This window comes from Wolffia australiana, chromosome 2, assembly GCF_029677425.1.
Source record: "Wolffia australiana isolate 7733 chromosome 2, ASM2967742v1".
NCBI lineage: Eukaryota > Viridiplantae > Streptophyta > Magnoliopsida > Alismatales > Araceae > Wolffia > Wolffia australiana.
Genome location: NC_135836.1, coordinates 22,190,699 through 22,215,078, shown reverse-complemented (window position 1 = coordinate 22,215,078; position 24,380 = coordinate 22,190,699). Strand labels below are relative to the sequence as shown.

Below are 24,380 nucleotides of genomic sequence, written 5' to 3'. Positions count from 1 at the left end.
ACTGGTGGTACGAAAGCTCGAGGTCATTTTTTCTACTACTTTCATTTTACAAAAATGTTATATTTAAGCGAATTCTTAACACCATACCATATAGAGATAATGTTTTAAAATTCAAAGATAACTAAAGAAATGAGTATACAATATTGTAATTTGTAAAATATGTAAATATAAATGTTTAAAAGTATTTATGATGTTCATATACATTCATATGTTTACCTTTGTCCTGATGCATGAATGAATATTTATCATACAGACATAAATAACTCTAATAGTGATGAAAAACACAGCTAAAATTGATGGCGAGGATGCCAACATCTCATCGACGAACACGTCACCACGGTCAACCGGAGTCAACACGCATGCTTTGGACCACGATCAACCGGAGTCAACAGAAGTCAACCCGCCACGGTCAACTGCCAACTTGCACGTCTCCACCCACACACGCCTCTACGCACATCATGACACGACACCAAAGGCAGATCCACAACTGCCCTTTGGCGTGACACAGTGCACGTCTTTATTTTCTCGTCAATTTCTCTTTCCTCCAAGGCCTATATAAAGGCCATTGTTTTCAAGAACCTTTGAGGCAATCATAATTCAAGAATCGAGTTTTTGTTTAACTCTTCTTGGAGGATTGCCCAGCCTCCCTTATCCTCTACCTTCAAACCCTATCCTCCGCCGTCGTCGCCGCCACCGCCGCCGCCGTCGCCACCGTCGTGTCGCCGGTCACCGCCTCTTCCCCCTCTTCCATTTCGTTCTCCCTCTTCCCTCTCTTCCATTTCCCTCTCTCTCTCGTTCTCACCCTCAAGGGTCGCCCCAGACCTCCCCTGTGGTCGCCCTACCAGGCCGCCATCCTTGGCCGCTCAAGGCCGCCCCCGTGACTACCCCTTGGCCGCACTCCAAGGCCAACCAGGGGCCGCCCATCCAGGTCGCCCAAGGGCTGCCCTCTCAGGCCACCCAAGGGCGCCCTAGGCCGCCCCCTTGGCCGCTCTCACGGGCCGCCTAGGGGCCGCCCAGCCAGACCGCCAGGTCCGCCCAGGGCCGCCCCGCCAAGGTCGCCCCAGGCCGCCCCCAGAGCGTCCCAGGCCGACGGTCGTCGTCGACGCCGTCCGACGTTTCGGGCCGCGTGCGCTCCGCACGCTCCGGGTGCGCTCCGCCGCACTTCGCGCACTCCGCGCACCCTTCGCGCGCTTCGCGCGCGCGGGTGTTCGCCCACTCTTGACTCTGCGACCACGACATCTGCATTCAACCAGGGCCGTTCAACGCCCAAAACGCCCAGCATCGCCCTCGTCCAGTGGGCCGCTCAATGCCCAGATTCGCCCAGCTTCGTCACAATCAGAACTTCCCGCAACCTCTTCACGCACTACGGTGCCGAGGTATGCCTGAACTCTTTGGTGTCGAAGTGCTCCTCGTTCAGTGTTTTCTCGAGAAGTTTCCACCGCCGTCAGAATTAGATTTGGTTTGAATTTTCTACCTCTTCTTCCTCTTTCTCGATGTTTCCTCGCGACGCGAATTTGGGTATTGATTTCGGTGCTTAGGCATCGTCGCGGTGGGGAAAGACAGTACTCCCGCCCTCGAAAGGGTCGGAGCTGCACCACCAGATTTTCATCGATTTTAAATCCGAATCCGGCCGTGAATTTCTGTGGATTGTTTTATCCCTCACACACCCATCCTACCCTTAGCCCGTACATCCTGTTGTCTCGCCCTTCCTCGCCTACCCCGTAGTCGTCCTACGTCAAAAATATATAAGTACATCAATTCAAAAGATGTAAAGAAAGATAGTAACCTATACATATTCAATACAAGTAAAATTTAAATCAAGGAATTGTGATAAATATATACTCATAATTGTGTATCTGAATATTGTAGAGTATTCTAGCTAAAAATAGTATGACTTCTACAAATAATATATGTAGATGTAATGCTAAATGTATAAAATTCCCATTAGGTAATGCATAAACTCCATTTATTATCTCTTAATGTTACAATTAACTGGAGATACTAATTTGGGGATTTAATTGCTCGATTGATTCTCCAATGATGTAGTCAATTTAGTTTGATATCTGGAATGAACAAAAAACACTTTTATTGTACTGGCCAATGTATGACAATATAAGTCGTTCAACTTCAGTGATGTCATAAATATGGTGAGATTAGAGGACCATAATCATTCCGGTTAACAAATTATACTCCATTGTTTTTCAATAAGTCTACAATCGAATGGCTCTGTTAGCCAAACAGCAAGTGTAAACTCGCAAGAGAGTAGAATTCAATTGAATTCAATCGAAGAAAATACCCTCATGTCCGCAGATTATAGAAAATTCTAAATAGAGTTTATGATTCCAATTGAGCAAATTACACTTGAGACTGCAATTTCTGTGTAGGAATATAGATTAGACGAGCGAGAACAAGATCCCTGCATCTTTATTCTTACCGACCCGCATCGTCAACAATGAAGGAGAAGAGAGTGAAGGAAGTGAAGAAAAACCCTACAACTATAGGTTGACCTATGTTAAGAAAATAACCATACCTTAGTAAACCGTCCACTTTCTTAGAATTATGGCCTTAATTTTTAAACAAAAGTCAGTCACAAGTACTTTCAGTGCACCACTTGTGACAGTAGGCACGTGGAAAATCGTTCCCATAGATATAGTTCCGGATCGTCCGGGACGTGGATGATGAACGGGACGGGACAAAGATCATCCCGTCCGACGTCCGGAACCAGTCCAAGGACATGGACGGGACAATTGTTTTGTCCAAGTGGACTAAAACCGTCTCGTCTGTTTTTCTAGGGACAAATTTCCATGCATGTTTTCGTCCAACCTCCTGGACAGGACAATCTTCCATCCTGGGACGAAAAAACTGTCACATCTGCATCCCTCTACTAGTATAGTTCCAGATCATCTCGGACGCTGATGGACTAAACAGAACAAAGATTGTCCCGTCCGACGTCCGGAATCAGTCTAGGGATGCGGACAGGATGGTTTTTTCATCCCAGACCTTGGGATGGGACAATTTTTTTTGTCCCAGTGGACTAAAACCGTCCCTTCTGATCGTCTCGGGCAGGACGATTTTTTCATCCTGGGATGAAAAACCATCCTGTCCGCGTCCCTGTACTAGTATAGATCTGGATCGTCCGGGACATGGATGATGGACAGAATGTGACGAAGATTATCCCATCCGACATCCGGAATCAGTCCAGGGACACAACACAGACGGGACGATTTTTCGTTCGAGTGGACGAAACCCGTCCCGTTCCTTTGAATTGGGATGACTTTCCGTCCCGTTTTTCATCCAACCTTGCGGACGGGACGCTTTTTCGTCCTGGGCCGAAAAAAGGGTCCCGTCCGCGTCCCTTCGCTATACCCGCACATCAGAAAATAGGAAGTCCACGGTGTATGGATCACGTGAAGATAAAGTCCAAAAGTATTGTCGGTAGTATCGATGGGCTCTTGACACGTGGATAGTGGAACAGATAGGCCTGATCGGACGGTCAAGGACGCGCAAAACATCGTAACTATCAGAATGGACGGCTAGGATAGGAGAAACACGAGTTGCGTTGACGAAAGTTTGCGATGGATTCAAACTGATGGATCTGATCGGACGGTCACGGAGGCCCAGAACGGCGTAACAGAATTGATGGACGGTGGGGATAAGAGTTCGCGGACTGTTCAGCTTCGATATTATATATGCAGGAGTGGCGTTGACGATAGATGGGTTAATCGAGAGATGGAGAAGTACAGGGAGTTGAGAGAGGCTGTGGAGAGTGTGCAGGCAGTGGACGGCCATTGCCACAATCTCGTGGAGATCGAGTCTCAGTTTCCGTTCTCGAGGTGTTTCTCCGAAGCTGAAGGCGAGGCCCTGGCCTTTGCTCCGGACAGTCTCTCCTTCAAGGTAGGAGGCAGTTCAGCGGAGATTACCTCTCTTTCTATCTTCGATTTTCATCTGAGATTGTTAAATTGGAAGAGTTCGTTCAGAGTATAGTGTCTGCAAATTTCCGGGAATTGCTTGAATTTTACGGTGGGTGTTCTTAACGGAGTGATCTCTTCAGGTCAGGAGTTTTTAAATCTCGGCGATAGTGTTGTCGAGATCGTTTTGATCAGCTTTTCTCCATGACGTAAAGGCTAATCATCTAGATCCGCGCAAGCTTTCCTGATTTAATAGAGTAGGCAGTCTGCATGAACTTTGTAGTGGTTGTTTGTAAGCGAGTGACCTCTTCAGGTCAGGAGTTTTAGGTATCGGAGAGAGTGTTCTCAAGATCGGATTAATCAATCAGCTTGTCATCATCACAGAAAAAACTAGTTCAGCTAGATCGTCGCGATTCTTCCGGATCTACTAATGTGTACGGTCTGCAACGGCATGAATTTCGCAGGAAGCCATCTCTTCACTTCAGGCTCTTTAGATCTCCAAAATAGTGTTCTCAAGATCTGTTTGATCTCCGTTTCTGCCTCACAGAAAGACTGACGATTTGTTCCTTTCCCAAAAAGGGAACGAGGATAAATGCCGATGAGACCTTACTGTTTATTTAGTCTTCCTGCATTTATGATCTATTTACACCTTGAAAAAGTTTCAGGGACTGTAGTGTTCGTTTCCTTTCGTTCCCGATCCGAAATCAGTACGGATGAAGGATGACGGATAACGAAATGGATTCCAGCCTGCTCCGTTCGTCCCCCTTCATCCGACCTTATTTAGGATGCAGGGAGAGGGTATACTCTTAAGCACAGTTCAGCTGATACTAGTGATTGTCCAACCCATATCCAGTATCGGACAACCGAAATCCGATAGCCAATATCAGATATCTGGTCTCTGATATCCGGATCGTCCTCATCCCTCTGATATTCGGATTGTCCTTATCCCTCGGATATCCGGATCATCCTTATCCGTTCATCCCCCTTCATCAGACCTTATTTAGGATACAGGGAGAGGGTATACTGTTAAGCACAGTTCAGCTGATACTAGTGTTTGTCCAACCGATATCCAGTATCAGACAACCGAAATCCGGCATCAGACAACCGAAATCCGATAGCCGGTATTAGATATCTGGTCCTCGATATACGGATCGTCCTTATCCCTCCGATATCCGCCTTCGACATCCATCTATACCTGAAGGATGAATATCGTCCAATATCCGATATCAGACACTGTCCTAGTTTTTTGGTTTATATATACAATGCAACATTTTTATTTTCTTCCATATGGGATAACAGGATTCGGAGTTTACATTAAACTTCGATTCCTGTTATCCCATATGGAACAAAGTAGCCGTGCGCTGTATATATTAAACAAGGTATAATATTTATTAAACAATATATTAACATATTAATAAAAATTCATTATATTTTAAGCCGGTTATATGTGTAATAGATAGAGCCCGAAATTTCTATTTTCTTCCATATGGGATAAAGGATTCGGAGTTTGATGTTAAACTCGGAATCCTGCTGTTATTCCATATGGGAGAAAAAAAGTTTGAAATCTATATATTAAACGTGCCACTTAATAAATAAAAAACTCCCTACTACCCTCTTACCCACGATGATTCGTATAACTGCTGCTTAATAACTATTGAATTATATTTTTATACAACCCTTCTAAGTTGGATATCGAAATCCGGTATTCAACACCGATATCCGATATCCTATATCGTCATCCTCCCCGTAAGACGCAGGCGAATGACGACATCGAGACAGATACCGATATCGGAAATCAGCATTGTAGCCACCGATATCCGGATATCAGAAAAAACAGATACCGAAAATTTGATTACGATGACAACTAGCGTGGCGGTTAACTTCCAAGACGACAATAGCAGATTTCGTTGGTGATTTTGTATCGTCTCCGTCATTTTGTGAGGCCGAAAGATGAAATTTAGCGTTAACATCTTCTGCTGTCAGTCAGCACATCTTATTCATGAACGTAGAACAAAAAACGGCGAGACCGAGGCGTTCTAATGCCCGGGCGCCGGCGTGGGGGGAAGGGAAACAGGAGCGGGCGGCCCGGTGGCTTCAACGTCGCAGTAGTCGCGGAGAACGTCGCCTTCTTCAGCGGTGAAGCCAATGGAAGAGAGCATGTTCGGCCAACACTGATGAGTAATGATGCGGATGGCGCGGCAGCAGTCATGGCCAATGTAGGATTCCCCGTTTAGGAAGAAGAGCACCACCTCGTTAGTGCATGATCGCAGCTCGTACAACGCTCCCCAGCAGTCCACCATGCCCCCGCCATCTTCAGAATCCAGCTGAAAGCTGGTCATCCTTAGCCTGGCCTCCAGCGAAGACCTTATTGCCATTGACGGCTCCTTCCTCGCAGCCGCTGCGGTGATGGTAAGCACGGCGAAGACGATGAACGCGAGGTTTGAAGCTGCCATTGCTGATCTTGCGAGTTGGTTGAGACTGATGAGAGGACTGCTGCTTCCATTGAATTTATAGACGGCGAAGGGAAGACGAGAAGTTCTGAAACGATCATGCTGAATTCGAGAGGTAATGCGTTTAATGATTTGATTTGCGGGGAAACGTCTGACGATCAGCGGAAGCCGAGGGGACGAAACTGTCGGTTAGATAAAATTATAATTTATCTGGAGTATTTAGTGTTTTAAGTTTTTCTTTGCCTCCAACTTTGTGGTCGTTGCGTTCTCTTCTGATGATTTAATTCGCTGCAGAGGAGTTTGAGAGAAATCGCCGGGTTGTACGGATGTGGCGCGTCTCTGGCCGAGGTAGAGGATCATCGGAGGATGTCAGGGCTGCCGTCAATCAGTTCAAAGTGTTTTGCAAGTGCCAATCTCTGCGCGCTCCTGATTGACGATGGCCTTTATCTTGACAAAATGCACGAGTTGGAGTGGCACCGTAAACTTGGTCCTTCAGTCGGTCGGGTGTTGAGGATCGAACACTTGGCCGAGACGATTTTGAACGAAGTTAGGAAAATTCCCCTCCACTACTCTTCATTTGCGAGCTTGATTCATAATTTGTGTTGTGTCGCAGGAAAAGAGAGCACACTCTCATATTACATTGGATTCGTTTATAAACAAGTTTGCGGCGAGCTTGAAGTCATATCCTTTCAACTTAAAATCTTATGCTGTTGGCGAGCGTTTGACTACTAAATAAAAATTGCCCGGCGATGATTTTCCTTAGCGCAGCACCTACATCTGCTGAAGGAGTTGTTGCATTTAAAAGCATTGCAGCTTATAGGAGTGGACTAGATATTGATCCACAAGTCAGTAAAGAGGACGCTGAAGGAGGCCTCGCTGAGGATTTCTTTGGTATGATTAATTGAATTTATGTGGCGTCTATTTCTATGAATGTCAAACATGTCAATTTTGTTCATCATGTAACCCTGGCATTTTTTGTCTTTGATATCTCCATTATTCAGGGAGCGATTCTGTTCGGATCAAGAACAAGAACTTGATAGATTATATATTTACATGCAGCATGGAAATTGCAGTTTCATTTGACCTGCCTGTGCAGATTCACACGGGGTATTGAAACATTATTTCCTTTTTATTTGAATTGGAAAGCAATTTCTGGGCCATCTGAGACACCTGTTTAATGGCCTTGGACTTCTTATGTTTTATTGCTCATTCAGCACATATTATAATTTCTGAAATCCATTCCAGAAGTGGATAATGGTTCTTCCAAGTTACGAATTATTTTATGTTTTGATTATGATCCAAGACAACGCATGTTGACCTATCCTTCCATTTATTATCTTATGGGATCCTAGTATGATATCCACCTTCTTTCGTCGACAACTTACACTATTTTTTGCTGTGTCCACTTTTTTATAATTTTAGATTTGGGGACAAGGATTTGGATTTGAGGAATTCCAATCCTCTTTTGCTGCGGAATGTTCTAGAAGACAAGCGATTCTCAAGTTGTCGAATTTTATTATTGCATGCATCTTATCCTTTCTACAAAGAAGCATCATATCTTGCTTCAGTTTATGCGCAGGTATGTTATTGCTTTATCGAAGTCTGCAGTCTTCCCTCCATCCTCTGTTTACTGATCCCCTCACTTTACCGTGACTTAGGTTTACCTTGACTTTGGTCTTGCGGTGCCTAAGCTTAGTTTTCATGGCATGATTTCTTCTGTGAGAGGGCTTCTTGATTTGGCACCTTTCACCAAGGTACTGAATAATCTAAACACTGAACGTTAGGATCTCTTTTCTTTTTGGCTTTTGAACAACTTCTCAGTGGTATTCTTTGTGTTTGGGTTTCCGGCATTGATCTGCCATCTAAATAGAGAGTGTGACAAATGCTATTGCCACGGACTCCTGCCATCATTTTTTTTGGTTTCAGAAGAATAAGGGCCAGATGCAGGCCTATGACAAGCTCCTTACAGGGATTCTCAAGCTTTTACTCTTTTAGCTTGTCCTGAAAATAAAATTTGATGGAACTTTTGGGAGTAGTTGCAATGAATTACTTATTTCTCCGCACTTGTTTTATTCAAGGAATAATTAACGTTATACTTAGTTTATTATTGTTTTGAGTTGTGAAATCCATTAGTGTCTGATTACTTATTGTCATGAGTTCAACTATCCCTCTTGTTGACACCGTTATTTCTACATCTCTATTATCAAGGTCATGTTCAGCACAGATGGATATGCATTCCCGGAGACTTACTATTTAGGTACGTCAAGGATAGGTTTTTGGATTATTATTTTTCGAGTGGTTGATCTTAGGCCCTTTCTTTGCCATTAGTTAATGTTAGATTCAAGTGCTTACCAACTGTGCTAAAAGCTATAGCTGATTGCAATTCTGCTACTTTTCATCTTTAAGCAGTATGTTTTACGTCAACACTCCCTCGCAACACCGGCCGCTGGCCTATTTATGGCCCAAGAGGGCTGATTGTTGTTTCTGGGATTTGAACCTGCCACCTGGCTCTGTACCATGTTAGCTCCTGGCTGATTTTCTTCTCTTCTTCTCTTCTTCTTCTTCCAATAATCCGCTCTTATACCCATGCCAGCTCTTGGCTGATCAGATTAGAGTATGAGAGGCAGGGCAGCAGGAATCCCGCTGGCCTGGGAGCAAGGAAATGAACCCTTGAAAATCAATAGAGACATTCTGATACCATGTTAGATTCAAGCGCTTACCAACTGTGCTCAAAGCTATAGCTGGTAACAATTGTACTACTTTACATCTTTAAGTTGTATATTTCACGTCAACAGTTAATACAGACTTTCAATTAACTACTTTGAACCAATTCCAAAATGTTCTAGAACCTTGAAAATTGAAGCAGGAATCAGCTTAATAGTTGTGATAGTTACAGTGAACAAGAAGCTCTACATATTTTCCATGGTTCAAGCCAATATACAATGAACCAGTTAACATTAACAAGAAGCCCTAAAAATTTTCCATTCTTCAAGTCTATAGATGAAATAATATAGTTACTGTGAACAAGCAGCTCTTAACATTTTCCAATTTTCAAGTCAACTTTAAGTAAACCATTTACTTTGAAGAAGTAGCCCTACAAAATTTCCATTGTTGAGCCATGATTGTTGAAGCCCTAAAGACCCTTTGGGATATTAATAATCTTTCAACAGCCATCATATGGATTTTGAAACCAAGAAGAGTCTCGGAAAAACTGAGCTTCACATTCTATCTTGGCATTTTGGTAGGTCAAAGTTTGAGACCACAGTAGTTCTCATGGTGCATAGTAGGTTATGACTTAACCATGAATCTATGGTTGCATAGGCCATTCCTAGGATTTGATATGTCACTCAATTTGATGGCATATTTAATATTTTATGATTACTGATGGATATTTTTTTGGTTTGGGTTATGTGGTATTTCTTAAGGGCTTTCTTTTATTCAGGTTCGAAGCAGGCACGCAAGGTTGTCTACTCTGTCCTTTGCGATGCATGTGAGAGTGGCGATATCACCATTCCTGAAGCTCTCAAAGCAATAAAGGGCATCTTTAAGGACAATGCTTTTCAGTTTTATAATTTAAAGGAGAAAATTGCGCCAGTAGATTTCTCATCATCTACGGCAATCACCAACTATGACCAACCATCAGATCAGACCACGTTTGTGAGGATTATTTGGGTTGATAATTCTGGTCAGCAACGATGTCGAGTGAGTTACCCCGGACACGTTCTGTTTGCCTCTTTGAAGCTGATTTTATTCCTTTCTTATATCCTGATGTATCTTTCCTCATGTGAATTCATACATATTCTCAGTTTTATTGGATTTCAATCATTTTTATTTCTCCATTTGCCGTGGATTTGTGGTTGAACTCGTGAGGGTTGATGATGAATATGGAACAAATGAAATTTATTCTACCTGTAATAACCTGTTTTATGTTTGTACAAGTAAGACTATACTATGAATTCAGTGATTCTGTATGAGAGAATTCCGCGCTATGCATGCAACTAACTTGAACTATTTAGTAAAGTCTGATAGACTACCACTTTTCATGACGATATTCATAATATTAAAATGGTGTCAGTCTCTTGGTGCTCTTGCGACTGCTTTTCTCATGGGCTTCATCAAATTTAGGATCTCAATTACGGAACTTAAATATCAGTACTTGATTTTTCAATCTTACAGTGCGGCCCATTCATGAACCAAAATTCTCAAAGTTAAGATAACCTTCAACAAGCATGGTCCCTAATCAGAGTGAGAAAGCGAAAGTTGTATTCTTGAATAATTTATGAAGGCAACTGTTGGTGCTTCTCTTTGTGCACAGTATGACCTCACGTAATGCTATCACGTTGATATCTTAACTAATGTGATGAACATTGCATTTTTCTCCTAAAGGTGATTCCTGCAAAACGGTTTTATGAAATTGTCAAGGATAACGGCGTGGGTTTGACCTTTGCGTCAATGGGAATGACCTCATACTGTGATGGACCAGCCGCTGGGTCCGGTCTTACAGGCGTTGGAGAGATCAGATTAATACCTGATCTAAGTACAAAGTTCAAAATTCCATGGTAGGTTTTATTTTATTCTACATCATTGTCATTAAATGATTTTAAAAATTACATGCCCTTTTTTTTGCGTTTTGAGCTTTTCTGATTTTCTACTTTTCAGTTTAATGAATGCGACGGTGAGGTTGTAATTTGGTCTTAATTTCAGCGAAATTTCATTAGATATCCTACTAATTCTACGGTTACCATGGCGCTGACCTATTAGTGAAACTGTTTCTCCACAGGAGTGATAAAGAGGAAATGGTTCTGTCAGACATGCAAATAAAACCTGGCTTAGCTTGGGAATATTGTCCAAGAGAAGCCTTGAGGAGGGCCTCCAAGATCTTGAAAGAGGAATTCAACCTGGTAAATATGGAATTAATCTTTTATCAAGCTGAAAACTGATCAAGCTCACGAGTTCTTGATATACAGGTGATGAATGCAGGATTTGAGTGTGAGTTTATACTGTTGAAGAACATATTAAGGTACTTTTTCCTGTTTTTATTAAGTTTCTCCCAGTGTAAGTGCTACGTTCTACCCTGTGTTGATTAATGCAGAGAAGGAGAGGAAGAGTGGGTCCCAGTGGATAAATTTCCTTACTGCTCATCTTCTGCCTATGATGCTAAATCACAACTTCTTCAAGAATTTTACAGTTCGCTGGAATCCTTAAACATTAAAGTTGAACAGGTGGCCATACCAATGACATTTTGAATCCAATAATTTCCAGCTCACAAAAAATTCTTTTCAGCTTCACGCGGAGGCTGCAAACGGCCAATTTGAGATTGCAATGGGGTACTCTATTTGCACAAATTCTGCCGACAATTTGATTTATGCTCGTGAGGCTATTCGATCTGTCTCCCGCAAGCATGGATTCCTTGCAACTTTTGTGCCAAAGTAGGTTATCGTAGTCGTTCTTTGTAATAAACCTATGATCATTTAAAAATAAATTTGTTATGTTGTAGATTCTCTGCCCTTGACGTTGGGTCAGGATCTCATGTACATTTGAGCTTATGGGAGAACGGGAAGAATGTTTTCATGGGATCTAATGAATCAGAAGCAAGGTATGGGATGTCAAGCATCGGAGAAAAATTCATGGCGGGAGTTTTGCAGCATCTTCCTTCAATCTTGGCTATTGTTGCTCCCCTGCCAAACAGGTTAGAACTCTTATATTTATTTTATGTCTCTTGTCATATTTGACTAGTGAGTTAGACGAAAATAAGTCTCGTGGATGGATGAAAGTCTCTCGTCCGTTCCATCTCTAGTGTCATCAGTCATCCGTCCTGATCTCGGAATGGGAGCAGAATATAAACCTTCTTGCCTTCTATCCTGTGCCACTCTGTCTCATTGGATCCCAGTGATTTACTCTATGTTTGCATCCACCTGCTGTCTGTTCCGTCATCCATTCTGGCCAGCCCCTTTGGATGGAAACAGAATAAATTGCAGACTCCGTAAACAGTGACTGACCAAAATGCCATTTTTTCTTATATCTGTTAAAAAATACAGTTATGACCGCATACAACCACACACGTGGAGTGGAGCGTATCAGTGCTGGGGAAGAGAGAACAGAGAGGGGCCTTTAAGAACTGCATGCCCGCCTGGCACGGCTGATGGCCTCGTCAGCAACTTTGAGCTCAAATCTTTTGATGGGTGCGCAAATCCACATCTCGGTCTGGCGGCAATTATGGCTGCCGGTATCGATGGTCTCCGCAGAGATCTCTCGTTGCCATTGCCCATTGGTGCGCACTTATCGTAAATTAATACTAATAGTGAATAAATTTTTTTCTAACATAAGTTATCGATGATATTTGAAATGAGTTATGTTTGGAAACTATTTTTCCCCAGACGTTGATCCTGGCGATCTCATCCCAACACCTCCGAGGCTACCTACCAAGCTTGCCGAATCTGTCCAGGCCCTCGAGAATGACAACGCCATTAGGGAAATGCTTGGGGATAAGCTATTTACTGCCATTCTTGCTGTTTGCAAGGTACCTTCCATTATCTCTCATCCTTTCTTTCTCTCGTTCTCTCCCTTTGCTTCTGCTTTCCAGAATCTCTCTCTCTTTTTCTTTTGCTTCCCAGACTTTTTCCATCTCTCTCTCTCTCTCTCTCTCTTTCTCTTTTCCTTCCCAGACTCTTGCTATCTCTCTCTCTCTTTCTCTTTTGCTTCCCAGACTCTTGCTATCTCTCTCTCTCTCTCTCTCTTTCTCTTTTGCTTCCCAGACTCTTGCTATCTCTCTCTCTCTCTCTCTCTCTCTCTCTTGCTTCCCAGATTCTTGCTATCTCTGTCTCTCTCTCTCTTGCTTCCCAGACTCTTGCTATCTCTGTCTCTCTCTCGCTTGCTTCCCAGACTCTTGCTATCTCTGTCTCTCTCTCTCTTGCTTCCCAGACTCTTGCTATCTCTGTCTCTCTCTCTCTTGCTTCCCAGACTCTTGCTATATCTCTCTCACTCTCTCTCTTTCTCTTTTGCTTCCCAGACTCTTGCTATCTCTCTCTCTCTCTCTCTCTCTCTCTCTCTCTCTTTCTCTTTTGCTTCCCAGACACTCGCTATCTCTTTCTCTCTTTCTCTTTTGCTTCCCAGACTCTCGATATCTCTCTCTCTCTCTCTCTTTCTCTTTTGCTTCCCAGACTCTCCCTATCTCTCTCTCTTTCTCTTTTGCTTCCCAGAGTCTCGCTATCTCTCTCTCTATTTCTCTCTCTCTTTCTCTTTTGCTTCCCAGACTCTCCCTATCTCTCTCTCTCTCTCTTGCTTCCCAGACACTCGCTATCTCTTTCTCTCTTTCTCTTTTGCTTCCCAGACTCTCGATATCTCTCTCTCTCTCTCTCTTTCTCTTTTGCTTCCCAGACTCTCCCTATCTCTCTCTCTTTCCCTTTTGCTTCCCAGAGTCTCGCTATCTCTCTCTCTATTTCTCTTTTGCTTCCCGGACTCTCTCTCTCTCTCTTCTCTTTTGCTCCCCAGACTCTTGCTATCTCTCGCTCTCTCTCTCTTTCTCTTTTGCTTTTCAGACTCTCCCTATCTCTCTCTCTTTCTCTTTTGCTCCCCATACTTTCGCTATCTCTCTCTCTCTCTCTCTTTCTCTTTTGCTTCCCAGACTCTCCCTACCTCTCTCGTTCTCTTTCTCTTTTGCTTCCTGGACTCTCACTATCTCTCTCTCTCTCTCTCTCTTTTGCTCTTTTGCTCCCCAGACTCTCGCTTTCTCTCTCTCTATCTCACTCTCTTTCTCCTTTGCTTCTGAGACTCTCGCTTTCTCTCTCTCTTTTTCTCTTTTGTTTCCCACTCTCTATCTATCTCTTTCCCATCCTTTCTTCCTCTTTCTGCTTCCCAGGTTCTCTCTCTCTCTTTTCCTCTTTCTGTTTCCCAGACTCTCCCTCTCGCTTCCTCTTTCTGCTTCCCAGGCTCTCTCTCTCTCTCTCTCTCCCTCTCTCTGCTTCCCAGACTCTCTCTCTCTCCTTCTCTCTGCTTCCCAGGCTCTCTCTCTCCCTCTGCTTCCCAGACTCTCTCTCCCTCCTGCTCTCTGCTTCCCAGGCTCTCTCTCTCCCTCTCTCTGCTTCCCAGACTCTCTCTCTCTCGTGCTCTCTGCTTCCCAGGCTCTCTCTTTTCCTCTCTCTGCTTCCTAGACTCTCTCTCTCTCCTGCTCTCTGCTTCCCAGGCTCTCTCTTTTTCTCTCTCTGCTTCCCAGGCTCTCTCTCTCTCTTTTCCTCTTTCTGTTTCCCAGAATCTCCCTCTCGCTCCCTCTTTCTGCTTCCCAGGCTCTCTCTCTCTCTCTTCCTCTCTCTGCTTCCCAGACTCTCTCTCTCTCCTGCTCTCTGCTTCCTAGGCTCTCTCTCTCTTCCTCTCTCTGCTTCCCAGACTCTTTCTCTCCTGCTCTCTATTTCCCAGGCTCTCTCTCTTCCTGTCTCTGCTTCCCAGACTCTTTCTCTCCTGCTCTCTGCTTCCCAGACTCTTTCTCTCCTGCTCTCTATTTCCCAGGCTCTCTCTCTTCCTGTCTCTGCTTCCCAGACTCTTTCTCTCCTGCTCTCTGCTTCCCAGGCTCTCTTCTCCTCTCTCTGCTTCCCAGGCTCTCTCTCTCCTGCTCTCTGCTTCCCGAGCTCTCTCTCTTCCTCTCTCTGCTTCCCAGGCTCTCTCTCTGCTGCTCTCTGCTTCTAGGACTCTCTCTTTCGCTCAACTCTCTCTATCTCTGCTTTCCAGCCTCTTCTCTCAGACTCTCTCTCTCGCTGCTTCCCAGACTCTCTCTATATTTCTCTCTCTGCTACCCATCCCTTCTCTCTCTCAGACTCTCTCTCTACATTAGCCTCCCAGACTCTCTCTTCCGCTCTATCTCTGCCTCTCATCCTCTCTCTCTGTTCCTCCACCCCTCTCTCTTTCTTTCTACCTCTCTCCATCCCTCCCTCTCAGTTTACATTTACATCCCCTTTTCCCTTCCTCCCTATCCTTTGTGCTTAATTATTGTGGCTGAGCTTTGCAGGGGGAAATCGAATTCTATGCAAAGAATGAAGCTGCATCAAAGGATCTCATTCACAGGTACTGATTCACTTGTGTCTTGTCAGTATTTTGGGTAATTGCGGCAGATGTTTTGTTTTTCTGCACCTTGGTATATTTATTCTGTTTAACGTTCAATGCTTCTCGTTATTAAGCTTATCGTGAATGAGCTTTAGTTTTGTGTATGGCATTTTGCTGAGTCCTCTTTCTCTTCCACCCTCTTTTTACTTTTCTATCTCTTTCTCTGTTTCTGTCTGCCTATCTCTCTCTCTTCAGCCCTCTCTTCTGCTCTCTTCAACCCTCTCTTCCTCTCTCTGCCTCCCACCCTCTCACTCACTCTCTCACTCTCTCTCTGTTTCTTTCTGTCTGTCTCTCTCACTCTTCAACCCTCTCTTCCTCTCTATGCCTCCCACCCTCTCTCACTCTCTCTCTGTGTCTGTCTGTCTGTCTGTCTGTCTGTCTCTCTCTCTCTCTCTCTCTCTCTCTCTCTCTCTCTGTGTCGGTCGGTCTCTCTTCAAACCTCTCTTCTGATCTCTCTCTCTCTCTTTCTCTCTCTCTCTTCATCCCTCTCTTCTCCTCTCTTCCTCTCTCTGCCTCCCACCCTCTCACTCACTCTCTCTCTCTCTTTCTCTCTGCTTTTGTCTGTCTGTCTCTCTCACTCTTCAACCCTCTCTTCCTCTCTATGCCTCCCACCATCTCTCACTTCTCTCTGTCTGTCTGTCTGTCTCTCTCTCTCTCTCTCTGTTTGTCGGTCGCTCTTTCTCTCTCTATCTGTTTGTCGGTCTCTCTCTCTCTCTCTCTCTGTTTTTCGGTCTCCCTCTCTCTCTCTGTATGTCGGTCTCTCTCTCTCTCTTCAACCCTCTCTTCTGCCCTCTCACTATCTCTCTCTCTCTCTCACTCTCTCTCTGTTTCTGTCTGTTTCTCTCTCTCTCTCTCTCTTCAACCCTCTCTTCCTCTCTCTCACTCACTCTCTCTCTGTTTCTGTATGTTTCTCTCTCTCTCTTCAACCCTCTCTTCCTCTCTCTCACTCACTCTCTCTCTGTTTCTGTATGTTTCTCTCTCTCTCTCTCTCTCTCTCTCTCTCCCTCTCTTCTCTCTCTCTCTTCAACCCTCTCTTCCTCTATCTCACTCACTCTCTCTTTCTGTCTGTCTGTCTGTCTCTCTCTCTTCAACCCTTTCTTCTTCTCGCGCACTCTCTCTGTATCGGCCCCTCTATTCTGACCTATATTTCCTCTCTGTACATCACACCATCTCTCTCACTCATCCATCACTCTATTTATATCTCTCTCTATCTATCTCTCGTTCTCCCCCCCCTTCCTCTTTCTCCTTCATAAACACTGATAAGTAGAACTTTAGGTGTTTATAATGTATCGCTTTAGGCAAATCAACTCATACAATAACTTTAAAATTCCTTAATCACTAAATATCCCAATATAGAGCGAACAAAGGTCGATCCTCAAGCAGGATAGGTATCTAGATTTTAATTAATGTTTCTTTAAGAGTATGGAAAGATGAGAAGGATGATGGAATGATTTTTGTGTTTATCTCCATCTGAAGATCAAAACATAAAGACCTAAGTCGTATATTTAGTTAGGGGTTTTATCTAAACTTAATTTTGTTCTAATTAAATTATTAAAACAAAATATAAGCCTAATCTAACCTTGATTTCACCTCTATGCAAGTGATGCTCTATTCACGTTCATATCTATTCATATTCACATTCTAATAAAATTCATATTCATATCTATTCATATTCACATTCATATCTATTCATATTCCAGATGATTAATGGGCCTCCTTTTTACGAAGTTAACCTAAAAAAACTTGAAAAATATTCAATAAGTTCCATATAAATTTCAAAATTCAAAATTAAATACCTTTTGATTTATTCATCCTTTTAACACGAAATTTTCACCAAGTTTTATCGTTAAAAATTCTGTTTTCCATTAGAATAGCATGAAAGCTCAAATTATATTCAAATTAGTTCAAAATAATTATTTTTATTTTATAAGAAAATTATATCATAAAATGATAATATGCATAATAACTTATCAATTTAGCCGAAGAAATAATAAGTATGAATTTCTAATTTGCTTTAATATAATAAGCTTTAGACTGAGACTGCACAAATGGAGTTTTAGAACAGAGGTGGGAGGATAAAGTTTTCATATTGGCAGCATGAAGAGTCTGATGGAAATATTTGTGGCCGGCAAGCCAATCATACATTCCCCATCTCGTTCCATGTTCATTAATACAACATATTCATAATATAAGAACGGCCATACTTATCATATGAGTGAGGCTAGATAGTGTTATTCTATCCAAGTACTTCGATGTCCTTCTCGCATATCCTTCAACATTGTTCTAAAGATTCCTATTCGAAGGTTACGCGAGAAGGACATTGAAGTATCCGGATTAAATAACACTATCTAGCCTCACTCATATGATGAGTATGGTCGTTCTCATAGCAATTAGTGTGGAGACACTATGGATAGATAGTGGGTGCTTGATAAGCCGAAAATAGGGGTGAATTTTGTAATTTTATAATCCCTTGTCGTTGTTAATTTTAGTTTATACAATAAAATTTATAAAATCTTCACTTAAGATGTATAATGATAAGTATAGGTATAGTCCAAGGGAAGCTAGTAAGGAATTGCAATTGTGATCTGCGTATATAATTTTATCCTAATTAGAGTTAATTTGATCTTCAATGAACATCCAGCCACCCTTATTAGATAATGAATTTAGAAATGGGGGTAGAAGAGATGAGAATAATAGAAGAAATAGGAAGCTCTAAATTGAATTCTTTGATCCAATTTAAAGGATCAAAGGAGTCAATTAGAGGGATTAAGAAAAAAGTTTGATTGGTATTGGTTGGTTTTGGAGGCTTGTTAATTCAAAAATAAACTATTCGATAATAAAAGGGACAATTTAATCTCCTAAAAATTAAACCTTCTTTTTAGATTTTTTATTGTGCACTTAGAATAGTTAAGTAAATCTCATAATCTATCTTCTAAATCCTGGAAGGGCTTGTACATATTACTCAAGCCAAGCGATTTAGAAGTTCAAACCAAGTTCAAGGGGAAAAATCACAAACTTCACTAAAACATAATCTAAATTACCGTAAAATTCAAAAACAATGAAATAGAAAGCACCAAATAGAGTTGGTCCAGGATGAAACTCCTCTCTATCTTGTAGTTGTGATAGAGCCACCTCTAGAATGACCCCCTCCTCTTGAAATTCGGCTTTCATACTTAGGTTAAATGGTAAACATTATCATTTACCCCTAGACAGTAATTAATTTATATCCATCAATGCAGGCTGATCTGAATGATACAAACATACAGATAGAAAGAGGAGGTCAAGACGAGAAATTCCATAAAAAATCATCTCAATCAGACTTCAGGATCAGAAGTTATCAATAAATGAAAATCGACCAATCTAAGCAGATGGATCGATTTCTATTTACTTACTTTAATTAATTTTCTACTCACAATGTCGTATTCGTCCCCTGATTGGGTGAAGCATTTGAACTTTAAAAATCAGGTTCATTCTCGTAGTGCCACGTACCCGCGTCGTGAAATCAAAAATAAAGAAAAAATAACAAAAAATAGCAATAATATAAAGCAATTTGCACTTAACTGTGCGCCTTCATAGTTTAACCTAACCAGAGATTGCCACATCACCTTCTGTGCGCGCACTTTGTATGCACATCACAGGAGGTGAACTTACGTCACTAAGAGAGAGTGGCCTAGAATTTTACAAAAGAGTCCATCACATGCAAACCGAGGACGCCCAAAAAATATTTATGTATGTATCCATTTTGCTCTCTCTCGTGCATTTTTTACTGAAAACATTAAAAAAAAATGCTGATTAATTGCAATAAAACCCCGTAACTATTTTCCACAACCGAGAGCTGTTTTAAGCGCATAATTGCAGAAAAAAATTAAGAAAAACCCCATTGACTTTAGAAATTACTTAAAAACTCACGTCTTCCTTATAAATATATTTTTTTCTCATTTAAAATTACATTTCTTCTTCGAATAAATTCCCAAAAATCCAATAAAATCCTGGAAAAATCTAGAAAAATCATTAATTTGTCCTACCATTAATTAACATTAAAATTAATTTTTAACCCTGCCATCTTGGTAAAATAAAATTATTCCATGCTTAAACAATTTTTTCATAAAATCCATAAAATTACATAAAATTAGGGAAAAAGTAGAATTCACTTGGAAAAATTAATTAACATGTAGTATATGATAAAAACCCTATTTAAAATCTTTAAATACATAAAAATGAGCTAATTTCTTGAAATAAAGACCAAATTTAGGGTGTTATGAGTGCTCTTTAGTGGAAAGAGTTCACTGAATTGATCCGTACGAATCCTTGAATGGTATTATATCAAATTGTCAATCAGGTTGATTCACCTCAAGATTGTGTAAGTGGTTCTTAGACCTGGGACACCAAAGACGTCTTGTGGACAGACGGTTGTACTTTGGGCATGGCCAACGAGTCTCTAATCATGAGATTTTAAACGGTCTTAGTTTGGGTACATCAAGAAGTTCACGAAGACGATTGATTGGTCAAGATGGGATTGTCCACCCTCATTATAACAGGTGACAGCTCAAGGAAGATGATGTGATGGAGTCCTTGGCCAAGGCGATGAAATATTAGAGAAGAGTTATCTGATTATTTCCGAATGCATCAGTACTAACTTAGTACTCGCCCAACCGATATCCATCCATCATCCGGTATCGGACAACCGATATCCGATATCTGGGAAAAAATGGGATGGTGTCGGATATCGGATATCGGATATCCGTCGATATCCGTCGATAAGCAGTTAGACGGATATCAGTATCGGATACCGAATGTGTAGGGACGAGACGGATACCAGATGCTGGATATCAGTTTTCGATATCAGGATAATGGTTTTCGATATCCGGATATCGAAAACCAATATCCAGATTTATTTTTTGATTCTAACACAATCCCATAACGGAGATTTCTAAAACCTTGTAGGGTATAAACTTGGCTGCCGCAATATATATATAAAACTTAAGTCACGCGTCCACAATGTCTCTCTCTTGTAAAGTTGAAACATGTTTGAAGGATTTATAAGGGAAAAATTGATACGAAATTATCTGTGATAGGTCACAGGCCGGTATATGTTCATATGAACGAAAATAAATATTTCATAAAGTAAAAAAAAATTTTTATTTTGGTTGAAAATAAAATAAATAAATGCTCCCCCACTTCTAGGTGCTTGAACAAGTTTATTTAACCAATACATAATTTTTTAAATACAGTAAAAAATATAAAAAATTAATTTACTTGTCTGGTTTAGTCTAAGTTTGTTTTTTTGCCTAATTCACCTTTTTTCAGAGAGTGAAAAATTTTTCTTATTTTGGTTGAAAATAAATTATAAAAATTCTCCCCCAGTTCTAGGTACTTTAACCATTTTACTTAAGCAATAAATAATTTTTTAAATAAAGTAAAAAATATAAAAAAGTAATTTACTTGTCTGGTTTAGTCTAAGTTTGTTTTCTTGCCTAATTCACCTTTTTTCAGAGAGTGAACAAATTTTCTTATTTTGGTTGAAAATAAATTATAAAAATTCTCCCCCAGTTGTAGTTGCTTTAACCAGTTTATTTAATCAATAAATAATTTTTTAAATAAAGTAAAAAATATAAAAAAGTTATTTACTTGTCTGGTTTAGTCTAAGTTTGTTTTTTTGCCTAATTCACTTTTTTTGAGACAGCGAACAAATTTTTTTATTCTGGTTGAGAATAAAATAAATAAATTCTCCCCCACTTCTAGATGCTTTAACTAGTTTATTTAACCAATAAATAATTGTTTAAATAAATTAAAAAATATAAAAAAGTAATGTACTTGTCTGGTTTAGTCTAAGTTTGTTTTTTTGCATAATTCACTTTTTTTCAGAGAGTGAACAAATTTTCTTATTTTGTTTGAAAATAAATTATATAAATTCTCCCCCACTTCTAGGAGCTTTAACCAGTTTATTTAACCAATAAATAATTTTTTAGATAAAGTAAAAGATATAAAAAGGTAATTTAGTTGTCTGGTTTAGTCTAAGCTTGTTTTTTTGCCTAATTCACCTATTTTCAGAGAGTGAACAATAAATATTGTCAAGAGTGAACAAATTTAATTCTTCAGGTTGAAAATAAAGTAAATAAATTCTCCCCCACTTCTAGGTGCTTGAACCGATTTTTTTTAGCAATAAATTAGTTTATGAATGAAGTTAAAATTTTGAAAAAGTAATATACTTGGCTGGTTAAGTTTAAGTTTTTTTTTTGGCCAATTAACTTTTTTATTAGTAGATTGTTGCACGTTTTGGAAATTAATTTTACTCCACCGTAAGGTGCTTCAACATATAAATATGAATTAATATTTATATGAATTAAAGAAGTGCAAATAGGACTATAGTAGTACACTGGTTTGGTACATTTTGACTTAATAAAGCAAGGGTTTTTGAAATATTTAGAAGGGAAAGTTGTGAAAGTTTTAAATAATTTATCTACCACTTTTTTGTGCTTCTACTAGTTTATTTCTGAAAAATTTATACCATTAAATACGGTGAAAATTTGAAGTTAATGAATCACTTGTTTGGTTAAGTGTGCATTATGAGTTATGGAAAATGCAGCATTTTCCACAGCACAATGTTGATAAATATTTAAATGATTTATGCCCATCTATTTGGTTTCAATAACGTTATATAACTAATATTTATATCTTGATTAAACATTTCAAAATTGTTAAATAATTGACCCTAATTTTTTGGTTCTTAAACAGTTTTATTAATTATTATTAAATAGTTTTCTGGTTTGGATTTACCTATCAGTAATTTTTTTCCAAATATATAGAGTACGTTTAGTGTAGTCCTGAAGGAGCCAAATATTACATCTCTTTGAGAGGGGAGCGGAGGAGATGAAAGAGGGCAGAAATTGTGATCCTTCGTCTCTTGTGATGTGTACCTCGAGCAAGTCAGAGGTTTGTGCTTACTTGGTCATCACCTGCATAGTGATAGATAAGGAATAAATATCCATGTTTGGGTAAAATTGCAAAAAATATACTCAATGTAAATGATCTGTACCTCGAGCACATGAGAGTACCCCATCTTGTCCATCCTCACCGTCCAATTCCAGCTCAACATCGGCGTACCATCGTTTGTTGTCCGCACGGAGCCAACACTTTACAATGATGAGTGTTTCGATGCTTATCGATGAAAGACGTGATCTCCTGTACGTGACAATAGCGTTGCCCACCAAGAACATGCGCTCGGTAGGAGCGCTTGTCGCGCATACAGACAACTCCCTTGTAATGGCTGCAAGTAAGGGGAAACGCTTTGCCCCTGTGTTGGCCCATCAAGATAGTCGAGTGAACACTCCCTCATTAGGCACGACCACGGCAAGGTACTGGTTGAACTTGTCCCACACCGTGCGGGTTGGACTTTCCGCATAATGTTCTGCAGCCAAGAGTCTAACTCTTTATTTTACCAACTCCCACTCGTCCTTGGACATCTTTGTCACCTTCCCCTTTCGGTCAAAAGCCTTCGACACTTCATCAATAACATCATGCTTCTTCACTGTGTCGGCCAACATATTGTAAGTGCTGCTCCATCGCGTCGGACAGTCTAAGATGACCATGTTAAAGACCTCGACTTCGAGGTCATCTTCACACACCTTTGCGTAATGTTCTCTCCGCTGCGTAGAGCTTCGAATACTGCAAACTAGTGTCCGCACCTTCGCAACTGCATCCCCCAAACATAACGCTCGGCGTGCTTCGTCATTCTCATCGAACACTGAGAATACATCCCTAAGTTCGTTCTCCTCGTCACTGTCGTACTGGTCTGTTGTTCTTGTCACGTCGCCTTCTTCGGGCTCCACAGCTTGGGCCGAAGGAATGCCGAAGATTTTCATTGTCGCTTGTACGACAATGTTCAGGATGTGGAGAACGCATGGGACGTGCCTTCAGGCGCTAAATGTTGGGTTCATGCTTTTCATCTTCGTCGCCATCAAAGCCAACACCCTTTTATTCGCCGATGCATTGTCAGTAGTCACGGCGTACACCTGCATAAAAACTGGCCACGTGTAAAGTCACATGGTTAACTAATATGAGAAGCTTGATGCTGAATGCTGACTTTCGGCCGCAGACAGAATTCTTCTAGAGCCTGGAGAATGATGGACACCATTTTATCCCCATCGTGCTTGCGATGATTTCTCGAATGGGGAGTACCCCCTCTCGGTAAACCCATTGATAGTCCACCCAATGGACGGTGATGCCTAATAGTCCAGTACCGTTCTCAAAAGTCCAGGCGTCTACGGTGAGGGACACTTGGTCCACATTCTCCCATAGCTTCTTCATTTCTTGTTTCATGCAGCCATGCATTTGGATGGTCCATTGCTCAATGACCTTTGCACTGGGCGGATCTAAGTCGAGAAGTGTTGTGTAGCGCCACATCTCCTTGAAGGTGACATGCTGGACTATGCTCCATGGTGAATCAGTCATGCATATAAACCGTGCAATGACATTCTTTGTCTCCTCTGGCATATGCCCTCTCATCGGCCCTCGTTGGCTTGGCTCTCCTTGTTCTTTGCTTTGCAATTTCTCGGAGATACGAGGCTGAGCAAGGTCCTCCAACACCTCGCCCTTAAGCTCCGCGTGACGTGAAGGATGGCACGCTTTGAAATGTCTCCAGAAGATGTTAGTGCTTTTGTCCGCCTGCCGCTTTATCACTTTTCTCTTATTGTGCGGGTTAATGTCCCAGCATAATAAGCATGCATAATATCCGTCACCAATATGTTCGAAGTAGTCAATTATGACTGATCGGTTTGAACGAGGGTGACTTTGTACAGCACAGGAAGTTCCCATCTCCGTACGTTCTGGACCGATACCTCTTGGTCCAGGTCTATCTTTGGATGGGGCACTGCCTCCGGGAGGGTTCATGGTTCTACACATGATAAAGTTATGGACACAATGAAGATAA

At 41.3% G+C, this 24,380-nt stretch overlaps 2 protein-coding genes across 2 annotated transcripts; one reads left to right on the top strand and one right to left on the bottom strand.

The window, feature by feature from the left end:
* The first annotated feature begins 3,708 nt into the window (after positions 1–3,708).
* NODGS (nodulin/glutamine synthase-like protein) lies at positions 3,709–15,555 on the top strand. Its single transcript, XM_078571519.1, has 18 exons — positions 3,709–3,894; positions 6,653–6,904; positions 6,972–7,041; positions 7,136–7,249; positions 7,360–7,465; positions 7,781–7,937; positions 8,017–8,112; positions 8,567–8,615; positions 9,801–10,060; positions 10,745–10,917; positions 11,139–11,259; positions 11,326–11,378; positions 11,451–11,580; positions 11,642–11,787; positions 11,856–12,047; positions 12,397–12,629; positions 12,736–12,878; positions 15,357–15,555. Exons 1-18 carry the CDS (start codon positions 3,730–3,732, stop codon positions 15,417–15,419), a joined length of 2,523 nt encoding a protein of 840 aa, XP_078427645.1. The 5' UTR covers positions 3,709–3,729; the 3' UTR covers positions 15,420–15,555.
* On the bottom strand, positions 5,756–6,363 carry LOC144700118 (egg cell-secreted protein 1.2-like). The gene has a single exon (XM_078571520.1). It carries the CDS (start codon positions 6,359–6,361, stop codon positions 5,945–5,947), a length of 417 nt encoding a protein of 138 aa, XP_078427646.1. The 5' UTR covers positions 6,362–6,363; the 3' UTR covers positions 5,756–5,944.
* Positions 15,556–24,380: the final 8,825 nt, after the last annotated feature.